The 21,096-nt window shown below is 40.4% G+C and overlaps 1 protein-coding gene across 3 annotated transcripts in view; it reads left to right on the top strand.

Annotated features, from left to right (window-relative positions):
- The first annotated feature begins 1,055 nt into the window (after window positions 1-1,055).
- The window catches only part of adcy2b (adenylate cyclase 2b (brain)), a 59,979-nt gene continuing 39,938 nt past the window's right edge, over window positions 1,056-21,096 (top strand). Inside the window, exons 1-4 of one of the 3 annotated variants that reach the window (XM_055018130.1) lie at window positions 1,056-1,886; window positions 10,594-10,791; window positions 15,700-15,861; window positions 16,844-16,993. In XM_055018130.1, the coding sequence (XP_054874105.1) occupies window positions 1,623-1,886; window positions 10,594-10,791; window positions 15,700-15,861; window positions 16,844-16,993 (774 nt within the window). In that variant the 5' untranslated portion in view covers window positions 1,056-1,622. The other 2 variants (XM_055018129.1, XM_035943837.2) reach the window with 2 other exon arrangements.

The following is a 21,096-nucleotide window of genomic DNA, read 5'->3' as shown; positions in this document are numbered from 1 at the left end:
CAATATAGTGTATTTGTAACTTTGCATATGGCTGCTTATAATTTCTGACGCTCTCATTCTGCTACCTTCACTTTCACACTGAATAAGATTCATTCTCAGCTTTTATCTGAAAATGCACAGCCTATAGCTTCTAAAAATAACCTTGAGTTGTAGATACTGTATTTATTAATATCAGATAAGCAGCGCGCTCAGAATTTGCTCACAGACTCCGCTTCTCTCTCTCTGGTCAGCGCTAAAAGGAAACTCCGTGGGTTTGACACATTGAAGTGGCATTTTCACACTTCACAGAGCATCGCATGCAGCATGACGAGAGGGGAGAGAGGGAGCTCGTTGTGGCAGAAGAGGAGTCGAAATGAAAGAAGGAGAAATGAAAGCTGGAAGGAGGAGAGGAATATTGGGATTTTGGTTCGTCAGATCTTATTTTTACTCCCACCACCAGCACACACTGACACTGACGCTCTCAAACTTTCACTCATTACCAGCTCTTCTTCCCTCCCCTCCCGTTTGAAGCACCGATCTCTCTTCCTCCCACACTCTCTGTCTCCTGAGGTTTTTCCTTCCTGACTTTGTTTCTTCTTCCTCTTCCTCCCCGTTTTCCCCCTTCTGTGTGCTTTCTTTGACCGTCTTTTTATCTAGTCGCTGGCTGCTGGATGGCATTTTATTCTTGTTCCCTCCACACTGCTGCTCCTCTTGGTTTAGCACAGCTGTTACAACCCTTCTCACTCACTTACCTTCGTTCACACACACACACACACACACACACACACACACACACACACACACACACACACACACACACACACACACAGTTCTTCTTCATCTTCCTCCTCTCTTCTCCTCTGCCAACTCCAAACTGTCTTCTCTCTCATGTAAAAATTTCTTTTTCTGTGCCTTGTAAACATGCACACTAATACACAGAGGCACACACAAGCCTACGGTCTGACAGTCTTTACCAGCTCTCTCCTCACACATCACCATTCTCACATTTCCACTTTGAGAGGAACAGCACACACACACTTTTATCCACTAGCTCTCCCCACCACACACATTGGTAGACTCTCTCCTCTCTCTCCCTCTTTCCTCCCTCCCAGTAATACGCATTCTCTCTCTCTCTCTCTCTCTCTCTCTCTCAGTCCTCATCTGCACCTCAGCAGAGTAACATGTTGCCTCGTTGCAGCTACAGCGCTGAGCAGTAACCAGAGGCTGCCAGCTCCCTCTCACACTGTCCAAACATAAAGAGCAAACAAGAAGGAGAAGCGAGAAGAGAGGATCCCAAATCTCATCTTCCCTCTTCGGAGTCCAACCACCTCCTCTGACAGGACGAGGAGGAGGTATAGAAGAAGATCTGTTTTCACACCGTCCTGACTCAGTTTGCCACCTCAAGCAGAAGGAGCGGCAGAGGATGCAAGGCAAACTGCAGGAGCTAGAAAGTTGGCTCTGTTTCACTCGGCCGTCCATCCATCACACACAGCTGAGCAAACTTTTGTAGAAGAGGAGGCGGCAGACGTTGGTGGGTGGGCAGGAAGAGAGAGCAAGAAAACGTCCCTGACTTTGTTTGCTTCTCTGTGCACGTGTCCTCGTCAGCGGGAAAAGCAGCACCATCCATTCAGAGGCGGCTACCCATGTGGCAAGAAGCTCTGTGGACCCGCGGACGCTACCTGCTGGAGAAGAACGATGGAGGCGAGGGTGCCGAGGGGCCTGAGAGCCTGGGGGACGGCTTCCCGGGGTTCCAGGGTGAGGTGTGCGTGGAGAGTGAGAAACCTCAGGACTGGCTGTACGAGTCGTACTACAGAATGAGCCAGCAGCATCCGCTGATCGTGTTCCTGCTGCTGATCGTCATGGGAACCTGCCTCGCACTGCTGGCCGTGTTCTTCGCTTCAGGACTGGTGAGTGTGTGTGTTAACAGTGTGTGCATGTGTAGAGGTGAGTGTTTAGACAGGATTTTAAGGGTATGGGTAGTTAATCCACCCAGAAAGAGGAGGATAGTGTAGTGTGAGCCTTAATATAAATAGAGCATACCAGTGCTGCATTTATACACAGGGAATATTGTTATTGTTGTGAATTTTTATATAACTTTGCTCTTTCTAAGGGTAACAAAATGAACCTACCACATCTAAAACTTACTCATTATGATGTTAAATCATCTTTGTTTTTATCTGTGGAAAAATTGCAAAAAAGGGTAATAACAACAGATTTTTTCTTGTAAATGTCCACCGATTCCCAAATAAGAGGATGTGACAGTAATTTCACACTGAGACAGGTGATAATTGGAAAATTAAATGAACATTTTTTGTTTTGTTTTGTTTTAAGCAGGACAATTTAGCAAATAACTATTGAATTTCATCTTTCCATCCAAAACCATTGTTCTTTGTCTAATTCTACTCATTCGAGCCATATTGATTGAAAACTATATTGTGTTGAATAAAATTTAAGTCTTCCAGAATAAAGGACCGTAGTGTGTAATATTGCGGAAAGCACATTTCATTATAGTGCCAAAAAAAGATCCCACATTGCTACAAGCTACTAACATTATCAAGGGCCAGATAGAAGCCTTCTTGTTGGGACGACAGATGAGTGTTAGAATATATGAAGAGTTTGGGTTTTGGCATGAGACTGAATGAGACGGGGTGGAGGGAGGGTGGGGGCAATGTGCATGTGTATGATTATGTGTGACAGCATAAGTGGCCGTGAAGCAGCCCTTTAAATTGCAATGCTGGGTTTGCAGAGTGGATCAAGAGCCGGATGAGAGTTTAGTTCGTGGCTGTGTGGGTGTTGGTGCTTTTGTCAAGTGAGAAGTGTTGTTTTGGCCACAAACACTCAACCGCTAACACACGCTATTGTTTCTCAAGTGCTGCTTTTGTGTTTTATGAAATAGTCGCACAAAAAGAAGCCCACTCGTTGCTGTTGTTGTTGTTGTTTCAAAATGATTGTTTTGCTGCTGTATGTTAGGGACGGTATGTAGACTTATGTTCTGTTTTCTGTGTGTGCGTCATGTGCTCTCAAAGTAGAGCCTGGAGGCCATCGCTAAAGTCCTGTTACATTCATTTCAACTGAATAACGTGGTCGTTCTTGGGAGCACCTGAACCTAAATCGATCCCTCTACTTCTATTTAAGACAAATCAATAGATCTTTTGCCCCCACTACTCAATTTAATTCTCCAAATTCTCCTTTTCCCCTGGGGCTCAATGCTTCGCAGGTTAAATTACAATCACCACGAATCATTTCCCATCATTCACAATGTAAATCGAAATCATTGTTTCCATTAAATAGCAGACATGCCTGGCTGTGGTGATGAAGTGCTTGTGCAGTGAGGCGTGTATATTTATTACTGCTAGATGAAGAAGAATGGCAGGAATAAATAGAGGTTGGGTTTGGAGCTGGGGGCTGGGCGGCAGAGGGAGGGGAGGATGTTGTTCTAAGTGTTCTGGCTTTATCAGCGAGCCGACAGAAACCCAACCAAAGCAGCACTAATGCTCCCAAAATTACTGCACACTTTTATCTTTCCCCACAGATTAGGGCTGCAGCGGGTGAATGTGGTGTTTGTAGGAGGCTGACTCCTCCACCCATTTTCTACAGTATGTGTTTGTGTGCGTAGGTATGTACAAGTTTGTGATTGTGTGTTTGGGTGTGTTTGTCTGAGGAAGTCTCTCATTTCCTTCTAGGCTTATCTGCATTTTTTACACAAAATAATTCTGGTTCTTTCTTGCTGCCTTGAAGTCATATTGACTCTAATGTGTGCAGGTACATACTTGCGGTCATGTATTTACATGGCAGCATATTAATCTAATGACATTTAAACCACAACTGGACAGCTTAATTGGGATCAATATTACATCTGATGATGGAACATTGGAAATCTATGAACTGGACACACCAGCTCATTGATTACAGCATTGTTTTTTATTGGCACAATGTTTATTTCAGTTCATGCTTCTGCCGTGCAACCTACTTTTAGCCTTTTGCAATTTTACTGTCTGTTGACATTTTATGTACAGCAGAAACACAGATTTTGTTCCATCTCGTTGACAGCTTGATGAATGGAGGGCAGTGAGAGGGGGGTGTTTTTGTGATGATGGATCACCAACTGTTACTGAGGGGAAGGAAGGTGAATGAATGGGATGAAATAGATGTTGTGACATCACTGACTAGGTGTGGTCAGAGCGGTAGCACCACAGAGCAAAAATGATCATCCACTACACAAATATACAAGACTTTATACGTCCGTGTTGAGAAAAATGCATGTTTCGTTAGTTATACATAGATATTTGCATGTTGTAAATTAACATGCATCAAAAACAGTATGTGCTTAAAGACATTAACATATGTAGATACACGTTTTAACCCAAGAAACTGACTGTATATAAAAATGGACGAACTCTCAGTTTGATAGCTGTGGCTGTTTCAAACTTCATAGCGCCTGACTCCTCTTAATTCCAGGGTAACACAAAAATGAGCAGAGAGGTGGCGCTTAGGCAGGCCATGCAAGTTCCGTTTAGCTTTACACTTTAATGCAATTTAAACAAACAATTGGTCAGGTTCAGCAGTGTTATGTTCCCAAAGAATGAGGTCAGCTGACTACCTGAATATACTGAATGACCAGATCTTTCTATCAATGGAATTTTTCTTCCCTGATGACATGGACATATTCCGAGATGACGATGCCAGGATTCATGGGGCTCACATTGTGAATGAGTGGTTCAGGGAGCATGAGACGTCATTTTCACACATGGATTGACCTCCACAGAGTCCAGACCTCAGTCCAATTAAAAATCTCTAGGATGTGCTGGAGAAGACTTTACGCAGCGGTCCGACTCTCCCATCATCAATATAAGATCTTAGTGAAAAATTAATGCAACTCTGGACAGAAATAAATGCTGTGACATTGTAGAAGCTTATTGAAACGATGCCACAGTGAATGAGTGCCATACTCAAAGTTAAGGCAGTCCAACAAAATATTACAGTGTGCGACTTTTTTGTTGGCCGGGCAGTATAGGTGAATCATGTATTTGTTCGTGTTATTTTTGCTGTTGTTTTTCAATTTCAGTTCAAAAATGCCACTATTATACTTACTAGGCTTCTTTATGAAGAAAGATCACGAAGAAGAAGTGGTTAAACAATGAAGTGTTTTTTTTTTGTTTGTCTGGCTAAAAAAAAGAATATTTAAAGAATATTTATAATAAAATCAAAGCACCAGAGGCAGAGTCAAGGTAATAACATTATGCGTATAGTGCATGTTGTCACCTGTCATTTATAGTAACTTGGTGTTTAATTTGAAATTGCAGTAGTTCACTTTCAAACTAAATGAATATTTATGCATTCATCTGTAATAAATTATAGATTGTAAGTCCGCATGAGTTAGGTGTGACCGAGGAATAAGTTTCCCCTGCCAACTAAACATATTGTGACCTGTCATCATGTCATTTAAGTAAAGAATAAGGAGCTGCCAGTAGTACCAAATTTTTCCTTTCATAACTATAAGTAATCCATAAAAATGATCGGGACTTCAGATTAGCTACATGTTAACAAGTGTTTCATCTTAATTTTTCCTTCACTGCTGGATCTTCTGCAACCTTTGACCTGTTTAAGCAGAATGTGTTAACATTCCTCTAAGCTGCAAATGGAGCCCTCGAGGAAAGGTTTGTGGATTATTGATGAATTTCATAACCAGGCTGAGAGCAGATTGAAGAAATATGCCACCAGTGCTGCTTCATCAGGCAGGATAAATATTCAACAGGCACCACTACATGAAAAGTGCATACGCTGCTGTGATTTCAACACACCCTCCCCCGTTCTCCCCAATTTCTGAATGTTTTTGCTGTGTTTTTGTCATTCTGCAGCTGAATAATTAGATTACTGCATCTCTGTGGCTGCTGCTGTGTCTCCCTGTACCCGCCTTTCCTCGCAGTATAATAGCTGGATGAGCCACATTGGGTTAAAAAAGGAAATAATTGTTCTGGGTGACAATGCAGTTCAATAAAGCAGGCGAGCACAATGCCCTCTCTCTATGCCATGTCAAGGGAAATGGCTTTAAATGGATTCAAAAGGGTTTTAACAGGATTAGAAGGCCTACAGTCAGAATTGTGCAAACTACAGATGCTTCTTTTTTTTTTTACTTACTACAAATAAGTGAAAGGCTGCTCCAGTGAACTGTGCATGGTAGTGAGGTAGCAGCTCCTCTGATTTATGTGTGCATGTATGTGTGCAAGCGTTTTGCAGGCTATGTTTTGATGGTGAAGGAATGTCCTTGTCACTGATGCGTCCCTTTGGTGAGTTTGCAGTCTTGATTGCATTCTCATTGGGATTCAGTGTATGCTTCAGGCAGACTGTATAGCTGCTGTGGCGTCAGCAGCCAGATCCCTTGGGATCCCTTCGCCAGAGCCTGACTCATACTACCTCTGCTCCATCACGCTGCTACATTAATACACAGCAAAATACTCTTATCCTGCATTTGCTCGGCCCAAATAGCTTCTGCTATTTTCAACAAGCAGCTGGAGTCAATAAACTGTCAAATCATCCACAGATTCAAGGTTGAGCCTGTGACATCTTTTTATTCTGTTACGTATAAACTGCTTCAGTGAAATGCATGTGGAGAGAATCAAACACATTTCTGTGCCCACACTCATGTTCATTTTACTGTAAAGTCGGTGACATGTAATCACACTGGTGCTTGCTAATTTAACATTTACAGCTGCTGGACCTGTCAGTGTAATCATGACTCGACTGGAATAACTTAAAATGGGTTATGTGGGTGTCAAGTATAGGATGAAGTCTGTGAAGGTGTGCTCAGTGTGTGGAGGCTGTGTGTGTGTTCACAGCCTGCTCTTTGGGCAAATGATGTGGATTTTGCTTCTGTTCCATAATTTAAACATTCTGTAGAGTGCAAAAGGAGGTAGAGAGTACTTATTTGCACCCTGACCTGAATCCTAAAAAGCACTAAAATCCATTCTAACATTAGTTATAAATTGTAGTTGAAGGTGATTGCAGGCTGCCAGGAGATGATAGACTCCTGTAAACTAAAAGGGAGATTTGCAGTGACAGTAGATTGAGTCGAAAGAAGCTGTTCCATCCTTTTTGTGGACTTGAACTGAGCACCATCAGAGCTATTGCAGACACTTCCATCTTTCCTTCTAGGTTCAGCAGCCAGAAAAGTCATAATGGGTGAAATTGGAAAACTTTAAGCTTTGAATGAACTCAATTTGCATTTTTTGTAAAACTTTCTACCACTTATCTAAATCCAGGTCAAGTTAAAAAAGGCCCACTCTGGTGCAAGTCATGAGCAAAATAAGGAGAATTGTGCACTGCAACTTACCTTTGACAGTCTCTTATTTAGAAACAATCAGACTTCTGGGATTTCATGTGTAACAAACTTCAGGAAACAATCCTGTCAGCTTTCTGTATCATTATATTGCATTAGAATCAGTTTTTGGTCCAAACAAGTATGGCAGACATTCTCCATTACTGGAATTCGCCATTGTGTGGCATAGATTATTTATATAGTGTTTGAGAGTCATAGGGGAGCTGGTGTGCTCAAGCTTTTGGTGGTTTTGGGGGTTTATTATATGTAACTGATACATAGAGTTGAGTTTTTCGGGGTTTAATCAACGACTGGAGAGGGATTCATTAATTATAGTACGAGGGATTATTGTTAAATCCAGTATTTTATGTGTTCTCAAGAAATCTTCAATTTAATTTGGTGAATCCTGCAGAAACATTGGATTAAGGCTGAGCTAAGGGTACTATAATCTCCTTCTGTTAATAGGAATAATTTATCACAAAGATCCATTTAACTAGACAACTGCACAAACTTTGGTTTATTATTTGGAAAAAAGTTTTGAGGAGTCATTTTGTCTGGTGTGAAGCCATTATTCTTGAACCAACTGAAAAAATCCGAAGGATATATGAGCTGTTTTGCACTTGATTTGATTTTCAAGCAAGAAGAGTCAATATATTCTTAAGGCAGAACAAAGTAGAGAGTGGCTCAAAGATACAGAGCATATAAAAAGTATTTTCCCCCTTTGGAAGTTTCCACCTATCATTGCTTCATAATACTGAATCATGGTCAATATAATTTAGCTTTTTTTAGGACGAGAATTTACAAAAAATACTCTTTCACGTCAAGGTGAAAACTGATTTTCACAAAGTAATGTCAGTTATAGTCATTGTATGCATGTAAAATGTAGAATAAAGGATTGCATAGGTATTTACCACCTATAGATTGAAAAACCTAGCTATTGAAGAGTATCTGAGTGCAGTAATTTTGTCTCAAGTGATTGTAGTATAAAAACATCTACAACTAGAAGGTCCGGTCACTAGTGAATCAGTACTACTGACTATACACCATGAAGACAGAAGTACATTCCTAGCAACTCTGTGAAAGGGTCATTGAAAAGCATAAGTCAGATGATGGATGCAGGAAAATTTCCAAGTCACTGAACATCCCTTACATTACATCACTAAATTCATCATTAAGAAATTAAAGGTCAGAGATGTGTAAATCTGATCCATATCTGCAGGCCGTCCTCATAAACTGAGTGACTGTGCAAGACAGAGACTAGTGAGGGAGGCCACCAAGACACCTATGACTCCTCTGAAGGAGTTACAAGCTTCAGCTGCTGAGATGAGAGAGACTGTGCATACTACAAGTGTTACCTTTTCTGCATGTGAGAGTGGCAAAGAGAAAAGCCACTATTGAAACAAGCTTGTATTAAATCGCTACTAGAGTTTGCCAGAAGGCAGTTGAGAGACCCTGAATTCAGCTAGAAGGTCCTTTGGTCTGTTGGGACCTAAATGCAGCTTTTTGGACATCAGACTAGATGGTTGGCAAGACGCTAAACACTGCACATCATCGCAAATACACCGTCCCCACTGTGAAGCATGGTGGTGGCAGCATCATAATAATGGTATGCTTCTTGCAAGACTTGTAAAGGCAGAGGCTCAAGTGAATGCAGCAAAGTATAGAGAAATCCTGGTGGACATCCTGATGCAGTATGCAAGAGAAGATTTGTTTTTCAGTAAGACAATGACTCGAAGCATACAGCCTAAGTGACAGAGAAATAGTTTAAAGACAGCAAGGTGGATATTCTGGAGTGGCTGAGTCAGAGCCCAGACCTCAGTTCAATTGAGAATTTGTGGCCGAACTTGAAAAGGGATGTTCAGTCATGATCCCCATGCAACCTGACAGAGTTCTAGCCTTTTTACAAGAAGAACAAAGAAGAATGGAGTAAGATTGGCAGTGTCCAGGTAAGCAAGGCTCATATACTAATTATCAGTTTGAGGGAGGTGAATGCTTATGCAGTCACTTATTTTACATTCTATTTTGTAGAAGTAACCGACATTACTTTGTAAAACTGTTTCCTCTTTGACATGAAAACATCCTTATTGTAAATTCTCATGACTAAAGCCAAGTTATACTGACCGAGATTCAGTACTGAAAAGCAATAAAAGTGGAAAACTTGAGGGCTGGACCCAAATATTCGAATATTCGGTCATGATGGTGGTATACAAATATATTTGTTTTAAGATCCGAACATTCGGATCTCAAAATAAAAAAAAAAAAAAAAAATTTAAAAAAAAAAAAAAAAAAAAAATTAAAAAAAAAAAAAAAAATAAAATAAAAAAAAAAAAATATATATATATATATATATATATATATATATATATATATATATATATATATATATATATATATATATATATATATTCATCATTAATCAGGGCTGAATATCCAGAGCTCAGAAACTGCTATTCAGGCCAGCCCTAATAACTTCCAAGGGGTGTGAATACGTTGTACAGGCTCTGTATGAGAAATAAAGCTGTGTAAGACAAACTACAGCCAGATTTTAAACATAACTGACCTGTTAGGGTGGACAGTTTTTGTTGTCTACAACTTCTGGTGTTGTATAAATGACAGTCGGGGTGAACTGATATCGGAGAAGGTGGGTGACGAAGGTCTGGTCTGAGGTAAAGAGACAGACTCTGTGTGTGTGTGTGTGTGTGTGTGTGTGTGTGTGTGTGTGTGTGTGTGTGTGTGTGTGTGTGTGTTTTGACAGTTTCTAAATGCTGACTTTGACAGTGTGAGCGTGGAAGTGATGCTGTAGCACATTCTCTGGGCTCAGACTGTCTGCCTGCCGGTCTGTATGCCGTCTGTTCATCTGTTTATGTGTGTGTTGTGTAGAACCTCCATCCTTTTGAGGACACAAAAATGTATTCTTTAAAAGTAAGCACGTGTTTTTGTTACTTTGACTTGTGTGTTGGATTTAAGGTTAATGGATTTTTAGAGATTTAGGATTTAGGAGAATTAAGTATTTAAAACGTTTTCAGACTTCATCCATGTGTGTCTGGTAGGTATTTAGGAGGCCTCTACATGGTGCTGTGGTCTCGCATTAGTCAGAGTAAATGACTTTTTGAGTAGCGAGACATCAGTGGAGAGTGTATTATTACAAACTGTTTATTTGTGTGAGGAATAATGAATAGATAAACAGGAACGCACTGGAAATCAGAGTGTGAATATGTTCAACTCCACTAATCTCACTCCACCTCAAATTGTATAAACTTTTTTCTGTTCTTTATCCCTCCTTCTCTCTCTCACTGCAGAATACAGAGGACCATTTGGCGTTCCTGATCACAGTGCCCACTGCTCTTTTCCTCTTCCTGTCCATCTTCATCCTTGTCTGCATTGAGTCCGTCTTCAAGCGGATGCTCCGCCTCTTCTCTCTCCTTATATGGGCCTGTCTGGTCACCATGGGTTACCTGTTCATGTTCTCCGGAGGCAGACTCAGCCCCTGGGACCAGGTAGATAAATCTGTGTGGGTTTTTTTCCGCGTTTGTGTGTGTTTGTTAAGATGAGTAAGCAAGTGTGTCTGCAAGACATACAGACTATGAGCCTGTGTTCTTATGCACATTTCTGCATATGTACATCTAGTTGTAAATATACAAGAGTTCTTGCATAGAGTTCATCTCCCATGACACATACACCACCGTTCAACAGTTTGGGGTCACTCAGGCAAATTCATGTTTTCCATGAAAACTCATACTTTCATTCATGTGCTAACATAATTGCACAAGGATTTTCTAATCATCAATTAGCCTTTCAACACCATTAGCTAACACAATGTAGCATTAGAACACAGGAGTGATGGTTGCTGGAAATGTTCCTCTGTACCCCTATGGAGATATTCCATTAAGAATCAGACATTTCCAGCTAGAATAGTCATTTACCACATTAACAATGTCTAGACTGTATTTCTGATTCATTTAATTTTATTTTCATTGAAAAACATGATTTTCTTTCAAAAAATAAGGTGATTTCTAAGTGACCCCAAACTTTTGAACGGTAGTGTATACAGTTAGTAATGAGAGCAGTTGCTGATTTACCAAGAAAAATGGATCCTTTACTTTTCACGGCAGATGACAAATGAGGCATCTTTTTTCAATGTATAGCATGTTTTAGCATCTGTAATGATTTAACAAAATAACTAACATTAGATGACTTTTAAATGTTGCCTACTCACTTAATTTCAAGGGAGAATCCTATAAAGCTGTGTTAAAAACTCATTCATCATTATCATAAGACTAAAAGTCTTAAGCTGCATAACCCAGTAAATGGTACATACACATGTTTGCAGATGACAACAGGGCAGATAAACACACTACTTAAAGTGAAAATAATTTAATAGCTCAGTGATTTGACAAATCTGTGCCATATGACAGAACTGCCATTTTGCTGTGTTCACACACACTCAAAGAAATTAACTGTGGTATCACTATCTTTAAATAGTTTACACCATTTGAATCATGAGACTTTGTGCTTTCAAATGATGCACAATTTGTCAGATTCAATTTTGAAATGGCTGATACTATTCAAAATGAGTCTTTAAGGGATAATTTAGTTAGTATACCTTTGTTGTTGTATTTCTCTATAACTCTATAAATAAAGTATCTCTTCCTATAGCCCAGTTCACATCACTTTAAGATTTGGAGAAATCCGTCTTGAAAGCCAGGGTACTCTTACATATAACTGAAAAGGTAAGATGGTTTAGTGTACTGTGTGCCATACATGTTGGAGTGAAACAAATATTACTCAACTAAAAACATAAACAGTCAAGTTTAAATCACAGCAGTAGTAATTTAAAGGTCCAGTCTAGCAATAGACTGAGCTGCCCTCATTTTTAGTCAACAACTAAAAATTCCAGACCCTGCAGAATGCAAGCAGTTGCTTCTTTTCATTAAACTCTGTCTGGTAAAGCACACTTTGACGTAAACAGTAAATGAATATGTGAGAACACTGAACTGAGAATCGTCAGACCTCATAATTAACCCACCTTCTGACACGTGCATGAGCATTCATGAGTTTTTCTGGGACTGAATACACGTGTGTGTGTGTGTTCAGTATGTGACGCACATCTGTCTGTCAGTTTAGACGTGTCTTTTTATATGCATACATGATTGTGTGTGTGTGTGAGTGCAGGATTAATTCCAGGTGTTAATTAGGCCTGATGAAAGCTGGAGGTGAGCAGATCATCAGACAGACACATTAGTTTTCCGTGCCAGGCTCCTACTCTCTCTCCATTTCAGGAATCCTATTTTCTCATGCTTGCGTCCTGTCTCCCCCCATTCATCAAATCCCATTTTTCTCCCTCAGCTTCTCCACCTGCCTCCTTTTCTCTTGTTAAGACACTGCCATCCATTCGCCACCTCACCCCACCATGCCCAAATTTCCCCTCTCTTACCTTCCTTCCCTCCTTTGGGGGAGAGATATTTTTATCATCAGCCACCTGTGAGAGCATAATCATTCTGCATTATTAATCACTCTATTCTGCTCCCATGACTCTTCCACTTACACATCTATCTATGTATCTATGTATCTATCTATCTATCTATCTATCTATCTGTCTGTCTGTCTGTCTGTCTGTCTGTCTGTCTGTCTGTCTGTCTGTCTGTCTGTCTGTCTGTCTGTCTGTCTGTCTGTCTGTCTGTCTGTCTGTCTGCACCTTTGTTTTTCTGTCCTCCTGAAAAGAATGAAAAAGCAAGCAAGCAAGAAAGAAACTTGCCGGAGAGCAGAAATCCGGTGAAAAGAGAACAGTTGGAACTGCAGTCGGCTCTCAGTGGGTTGGATTGATTGTGATTACTGAGAGAACAGCATGTCTGATGGAGCATACAGAGCTAATAACAGTGAGGGCCTGGCAAAAGGGAGAGAAAAGGTGAGCGGAGGCCAGAAAAAAGAGAAGTTGAGATAGGCTGGTTCTCTCTTCGGCCATTCATTTTTAACCCCTCCACCCCTCCTCCCATGCTGCTCACCTGCTCACCCTCTTTCTGCGCACACACAAAAAATATCTTGTAGACACGCAGCACAAGCCATGTCTGCCCCCGTCTAGCTGCATTACCCCGCTAGTCTGGGCTTCATTTGATTTCACTGAAGGCCGCAGCACTTTCCTGAAGGCAGATTGAACATGGCTGTCACACCTGGTACCCCAGAATCAGGACACACTTACCTGAGTGTGTGTGCGTGTGTGTGTGTGTGTGTGTGTGTGTGTGTGTGTGTGTGTCTGTGTGTGTGTGTGTGTGTGTGTGTGTGTGTGTGTGTCTGTGTGTGTGTGTGTGTGTGTGTGTGTGTGTGTGTGTGTGTGTGTGTGTGTACATACTTGCAAAGAAAAATAACCAAACAACCCCACCCCACCCACTCCCCCAGCCAAAAAAAAACCTGGGTGCTTGCTTCTGAAAATGTAACAGAGCTGCTTAGGCTCATAAATGCTAAAGTGAGCGGAGAGCAAAACATTTTTGATTTAAGTCTTCAAGCATACACATTTGTGCATCTGTGTGTATTTGCGTGGAAAGCAAGTAAGCGTGTGCCGCTTTTGTCTGAAACACAGAGGAGAGTTGTGCGCTCAGAACAAGACAGAGAGAGAAAAGTAATCGAAGGAGTTGAAGTGAGATGATGGGTGCAGCTCCCATCTCGAAGTGTTTGAGGCTGTATTAGGATTCAGGCTGGAGTGCGGTGGAGATGGAGTGTGTCTGGCTGCTTGCGTGGCAGACAGAAGCAGGTGACGCACCTGAAATTGAACTGCCATTCTCAATTCCTTCCAGCCACCCAAACAGACTGGACGTCACACACTCCAGCCGCTCTCGTTTTTGTTCGGAGGTGGAAGTTCAGGGTCAGAAGTTGAAGGTTACGGCAAATATATACAGGACCTTCAAATCACCACATCTGCCACGACGTCAGCATCCTTCTCTTTGTTGGTTCCCTTAGCAACAGAACGTCTAAGCCTACACAAAACACCTCTTTGTGTTCTTAGGTCTTCTTTTAGAAAAACTCGGTCAACCAAACAATCACTTGTATCCAGTGTTCTAGTGTTGATTTTGCTTGAAGAAGCACCACGTGTCAGTGATAGAAGTAATAATATCTTTGTAATGCGTCACCAAGTGACTGTCACTGCAAATAATATCCACATTATTGATGTAAGTAGCCTCTTACCAACTTGTACTTTTTCAAAGGCAGTGGGAAATGTAGGACAACGTGTATTTAAAATCTCGTGTTATTTAAAGTTTATCTGTCGAATCCCATGAGAGACACATTAAAGTCGAAGAACTGTCAGCTTTTTTTTCAGGGAAATTGTTTCTTCAAAGCTGTCACTCTCAGTCGATTCCTGTTTGCCACGACCAACTCTCTGAACCTGAAAGACACAGGAAATAAACAGACAGGCAGGAAGGTCAGAGTTCATCTGGCGTCCCAGTTGAAACTATGACCTGATCCTGCTGGTCGCCACCACAGTCCCCATAACAGGAAGGGGTGGACTGACAGCAGGGGAAGTGGACAGGGACGAGGCAGGAGGTGAAGGCACAAGGTATCACTGAGCAACGTGATGTGAGAAACACACATCAGTATACATGCACACCACACAGAAACACACTTTCAAGATTTGATGGAAACCTGGAAATAGAGTGAACTTGTCCCAGTAAACAGGCAGTGAACTCCCTTAGAAATATTTTCAACTACTGTTTCATTACCATGTGTAAGGAAGTACTTTGTGATGATCCAATATGCTGTATTCTTGTTGTCATCTCAGTTTATCACAAGATTCCTATAAAACTAAGTGAGCAGCCCACTCTTTTCTAGTAATTTATCACAGAATCAGCAGTTTATCATTGGGTCTTTGTGCAAAGAAGCTGGCAACCCACTCAGCTGTGTTCTGTATTTAGACAAACAGTAGACAAAGATGGAAAACAGAACATAAATCTCTGGTGAGATTGTAATATTTATCTGGGAACTACTGTTGCAATTTTTGGCAGCACTGCAGACTTCGATTCAGTAAATATACAACTGTGCTTTCAGTTCTGTAAAGTAGATGAATATCTGATGCAGGTTTTTTCCCTTCTCTGAAAGAGTAGATAAATTATTAAATACTCTGTTATACACACACACACACAGCTATGCAATCATTTACTTTACATTTTTATATATTTGACTATGAGTGCTTTCACTTTGACATGAAAGTTATTTTCTGTAAATTCTTGTCTAAAAACTCAAATTATGTTGATCATGAATCTATGTTTACAAAGCAATTAAAGGGAAGAACTTCCAAGGGGGTGAATTCTTATAGGCACTATATATAGACATAAATGAGGTCAGAGAAAACAGATCTGCATAATTATAGACAAAGTCGCACCTTCAACTGTCAACATCTTCTTGTTTTGTGTTTCCAGGTGTCCTTCTTCCTCTTCATTGTGTTTGTTGTTTACACCATGCTGCCCTTCTCCATGAGAGGGGCCATTATCGCCAGCGGCATCACCTGTTTCTCACACACTGTCACCCTCAGCATCTGTCTGACCTCCACTGTTGCAGAACTGGAACCTCTCATCTGGCAGGTAAGACAGATATTTGTCCCGCCTTAGACCTTTTGACATACAGGTTAACCAGACTATTGAAATATACATTTTACACCACTTCCTGCCTCTGCTGCAGGTGTATCTGAGAAGACTCTGCTCTGAGCTCCCCGTTGCAGTCGTCTGAACGCCTTAATAATTGCACTTTTGCACTATTAGTGAAGACACATGGGTTAGCTTCTCAATTTTATAAGGTTGTTCCGTGCATGATTAAAAATGATGAGGTACAACATTTTAATAAAGTCTGCGTTGTAAAAGAGTGAACCTATCCTGTGTTGTTGTGACACTGCCCATTCAGCAGAGCCTCCAGAGTAACATGAACTACCTTTTAATGCACTCACGGAGCAGCTCTTAAAAACTGGCTCTAACTGAGTGGACTCTTGATACAGTAATGCAAACAAAGGCTCACCGCGGATGAATAAGATAAAAATGCAACCTGTAAACCTCAATGAAAATGGAGAAACATGCCAAATAACACACGACGTAAAGTAGAATTTATTTTGCATCTCATTCGTTTACTTCTGAGGCTGACACACACACACACACACACACACACACACACACACACACACACACTGACTTCTTCTAATCAACCATCAAAGTAAACACACTGATAGCGCTCTAATCACTACAGTCTCTCTTCTCTCTCACACACATGCACAGTGGAAAAGTACACCAACAATAAACCATGCTCTAAGACACTCATTGCCCTTGGATACGGCACCAAGGACAACCTATTGATATGCAGGTCCACATTTTAAAGAGCTTGAGGTTGACATAAGGGTGGAAAGCACTGTGGAACTGTGTGCTCTTGCCTGGTTTTACAAGGTAATAGTATAGGCTTAAGTGGATGGTCGTATAGGGGAAAATTACAGTTTCATATCTGGAACATGCGTCACTTCCGAACGCTCTTTTAATGGGTTGTTCTTTGTATGTATGTGTGTGCACGTCTTCTATGTGGCAGATCCTAGCCAATGTAATCATCTTCATGTGCGGTAACCTGGCCGGAGCGTACCACAAGCACCTGATGGACCTGGCACTCAAACAGACCTATCAAGACACCTGCAACTGCATCAAGTCGCCCATCAAACTAGAGTTTGAAAAGCACCAACAGGTACACGATATGAGAGAGCCAGATTTCAAATAATGAGTACATGAAGTCTTAAAGGGAGAGTTTGGTTTCTTTGACGTGAAATCGTATAAGATAACTATCAATGGTCAGTGATTATGCTCAGTCTGCCCCGAGTTCGGACAAGTGTGTATTGTATTGTAGTATTGTAAATCTCAATCAATTTAAGTGTATTTTGAATATGTCTTCCTTTACCTTGCAGTCAGACAGCTCTTTACGATGAGGCACTGAAGCAGTTACATCGCTTTCTTCAAAACCACTATACTCCGTAGACAAAAACGGGACTTTTACTTCCCAAAACACAGTAGTCTGTTGCTATTGTCTGACTTTGCTGCTGTATGACTTTAAAGTTTTAACACATTGCTTCAGATCTAACTAACTAGTAACTCCAAAATTACATGTTTAACCATTCAGAGTCACACTGTGGTAGATCAGCAACTCCCATATTCTATGACATAAAATTACTGTTTTTGTCAACAGACTCTGGTGGCTTTAAGGAGATCATATAGTGATGCAGCTGCTTCAGAATCCATTTATAAATAGTTGTCTGAAACACTCTAAATATAGCATACACTTTGGTGATTTTTTTATTTGAGCTGAGCCATTTTTTCGGTGACCGAAATACATTTTGCTACTGACCCTGTCCACACGAGTTCATCTCGTAGCTTCCATGCAGGTCCTCCTGTTTGCTTCTCCAAACTGGAGATGCGTTGGCCATCATCCACTGTGCACTGATTGTAGATACACACCTCATGCAGCCACGCTTTTAAGAAACCAAACCGTCAGGATGCGTGTGGTATATGATCCTAACAGTTGGTGTTGAGGCTTTAATACAGTTGCTGTGGACTGAAACTCATATTTTTACAATACAATCATTTTTGTCTTTTCCATGTCAATGTCATGGAGTGTCGTGAGTCCATTGGTTCACTACTTTGGCCCAGAGTTAAAGGTCTCAGTATCTTTTGGATGGATTGTTAGAGTTTGTTAGATGCGCAGTTTCTCATCTTGTGCCATCATCAAGTCAAAATTATAAACCTGCAAAACCTATGACATTTACATTGTTGTGTCTAGCGCTAAACAGCAAATGTTATCATGCTAACACAATACATTAAAATGGTGAACACGATGAACATTATTCTCTAAACTCTATTCTTCTAAACATTAGTGTGATAGCAGTGAGCTCAGTAGTGATCTCAAAGCACAGGTGTGAAACTTTACACAACCGCTGGCCTGGCTGCAGCTTCTTCTTGTTATTCTTACTGCTCGCTTAGAGTTACTTGTCCCCAAATTTAATTATTCTTTTATTGTCAAAATATGTCACTTCTCAGTTTTGTCAGGGATGAGGAGTTGGTAAGTCAGTCATGTCTAAAGTGGCATTATGCAGTGACATTTGCTTGACATTAGCGACTTTGCCTTGACATTAGCCATTCTTTCCAACCAGGGAAATGACATATTAAATTAGACATTAATAACTGGTGGTTCACTCAGCAGAGATTCACTGTGATTTAAACAAGGGAAAAAAATTCAATTGAAGCTAATTTCATTACTAATGTTGAAATACAGTTGTAAAAATATTACAACTTCTGGATTTATATGATAGATTCATTCATTGTTATTTGTTATTGTAGTGACTTGTTCTACAGGTGGGTCCAACAATCTTACATTTCTAAGTTAAACCTATATGTTTCTCTGCACCAGTTTCTCATGTGTGAGTCTTTTGCAGTGTGTGAGGATGCACACATGCCACTTCAAACTAAATAATGCCAGTTCTCATTCGACTGCTTACAGTTTTTCTCAGTCGCTTTGGTATATTTCCCAGATCAGAATTGAAATTCTCAAAACTACTTGTTCAATCTTCACATTATCGTGTCACTTGTGCACATCAAAAAAGCAGTTTCTCATTTCTTTGAACAAGTTGCAAATGCTTTGGTACATCCATGCAAATGATTCTGTACAATTCGCTGCTGTTTCCTACATTATCAATTGCTTATGTCATGTTGATCAAAATGTATTATAGTGGGTCTCTGTTGAATAGTCTCATCCCCCACAACATTTAGGCATTAGTTCATCGCATAAGTCTTTATATGCATCATAATATGTCAAGGATATTTCTATACATTTCCATTAGACTTTTTTTTTTTCTAAATCTGTCCTGAATTAGTAAAATTGTTCCCAGGTGAATCTTGACTTTCTCTAACAAAGGGAATTGTGCGTACACAGCATTTTGGTCTGGTAACAACAGATATTACAATTCTGATATTGTGTGTCAAACTAAGACCTCTTCTTTATTGATTACTGTTTTTTTTTCTCAGTAATTGTTAGGCTATGACATATCAGAATATTATTTTATTTTTGTTCAACCATCAGATATACAATCTGTGAAATTTGCCTAATTACAATGACAAATACAATGACATAAAGCAAACAATAATTGTCACCAAAATTTTAGCCATATTTTACATCAGAACATCCCTCCAGAGTCCACTGTTATAATGACAACATGACTAAGCAATCTGACTGTCTTATCCACACAGTGACACAAGGACTTGTCATTCTGATGGCACTGACATGTTCACTGACACAGATATTTACTTTTGAGAGATGAACTAAGGATTTTGAGCACGAGACTGACTTTTGCAGGTAATCCATGGTGTTTTGCTGTTTGTATGAATTGTTTTGACAAATGCACTTACTGTTTTGCAAATGTAGAGGATGATTTGAGAAATGTACCAAAGTGACTGAGAAAAACTAATGCAGTTCACATTAGTTCATTAATCAAACACATGATTAATAACACTACATCTCTTCAGGCTATTATACCCTCTCTGCATGCTCACAGTAGACTGTTCGTATTGCTTCAGTGCTGAATAAGTAAATAAGAGCAGGAGGTGTGGGTTTCTATTTTTAGTGCACCCCCCTCCAAGCCTTTTCTCTACTTAATTTGCTGCTGTGTTTTAGGAAATGAGCCCGTGGTGTGTGAACAATGTAATGACCCTCTCTGCTGTGAGCTGCATTTATGAGTCACACCCCCTCAGGCAGCTATTCACTCTCTCTAACATGCACACACACCCACACACATGCCCACACGCTCGCACACACACACCAAAATCACCCTCAAACAGCCCTCCAACCGATGTGTATGGTGCTGAATTACAGCAAAAAGTTACATGGTTGCATAACAGCTATGACTGATGGATCTTGCATCTCTGGTTTTCCATTTTTCTTAGACCTGAACATTTATAATGAAACTTGAGAACGGCACATATGTCAGCTTTCCAAAACATCACCGGCAAACATCACACTCAGCTTCAGAATCTCAGAGTCAAGCAGCAAAGACTTCTGTGTACACTGAGCTTTGTGCAACAACAATGTAGCGTATAAAAATCAGACAGAGAGATCCACTGCCAGCAGCCGGCTCACTGCATTTCAGCCACCGCCACCTTCTTTTTCTGGGGCATTCCTGCAAATGTAGCTGTGCAGTGTTCACACGCTGCATCTCTTACTCACTGAGTCATATGTCTATTTACCACCTTAAACGGAAAGCAACTAGTTTGCACCACACTTCTGTTAGAGGATGAAGGAGAAATGACAAATTGAAGTGGAAATCGGTGACGCACATTGAGTAAACCAGTAAAATAAATGACGCTACGAAAATAGGTCTTAGACATTTCCTTTCATTTTCACCTTCATCACCTATTAATAAGCGTAGAATCATAAGCAGTCTAAAAATTTACAGAACTTGCTCCATTGCTTTCCCCTGGCAAGCTGCACTTTTGAAAATCTGCCTGAGTCGGTCTTCTGTGCTTCACTTTGGCTTCCTGTGCTCAGAGCTGAAAAATTAGCCCCAATGAAACATCATTAAGTTGTCATCATTAAGGGGATGTAAAAATAGAATAGAATGTGAATGTGAACCTTGTGGTAATGAAAGCTGTTAATCTGTATATTTCAGTGTACTAATCCTGCAAAATAGTTTATGATCTAATATTCCAATTAGTCATATAATGGACTAGTTCATCCAACCCCCTGTTTGTCATGCATGTAATTCATTGGAAAGTCCCTTTGATTAAACCCTTAAAAATTAATTTTTG

The sequence above is a fragment of the Amphiprion ocellaris genome, chromosome 15, assembly GCF_022539595.1.
Source record: "Amphiprion ocellaris isolate individual 3 ecotype Okinawa chromosome 15, ASM2253959v1, whole genome shotgun sequence".
NCBI classification, from domain to species: domain Eukaryota; kingdom Metazoa; phylum Chordata; class Actinopteri; family Pomacentridae; genus Amphiprion; species Amphiprion ocellaris.
The sequence above is the reverse complement of the archived record's forward strand: the minus strand, read 5'-3'. Positions and strand labels throughout refer to the sequence as shown.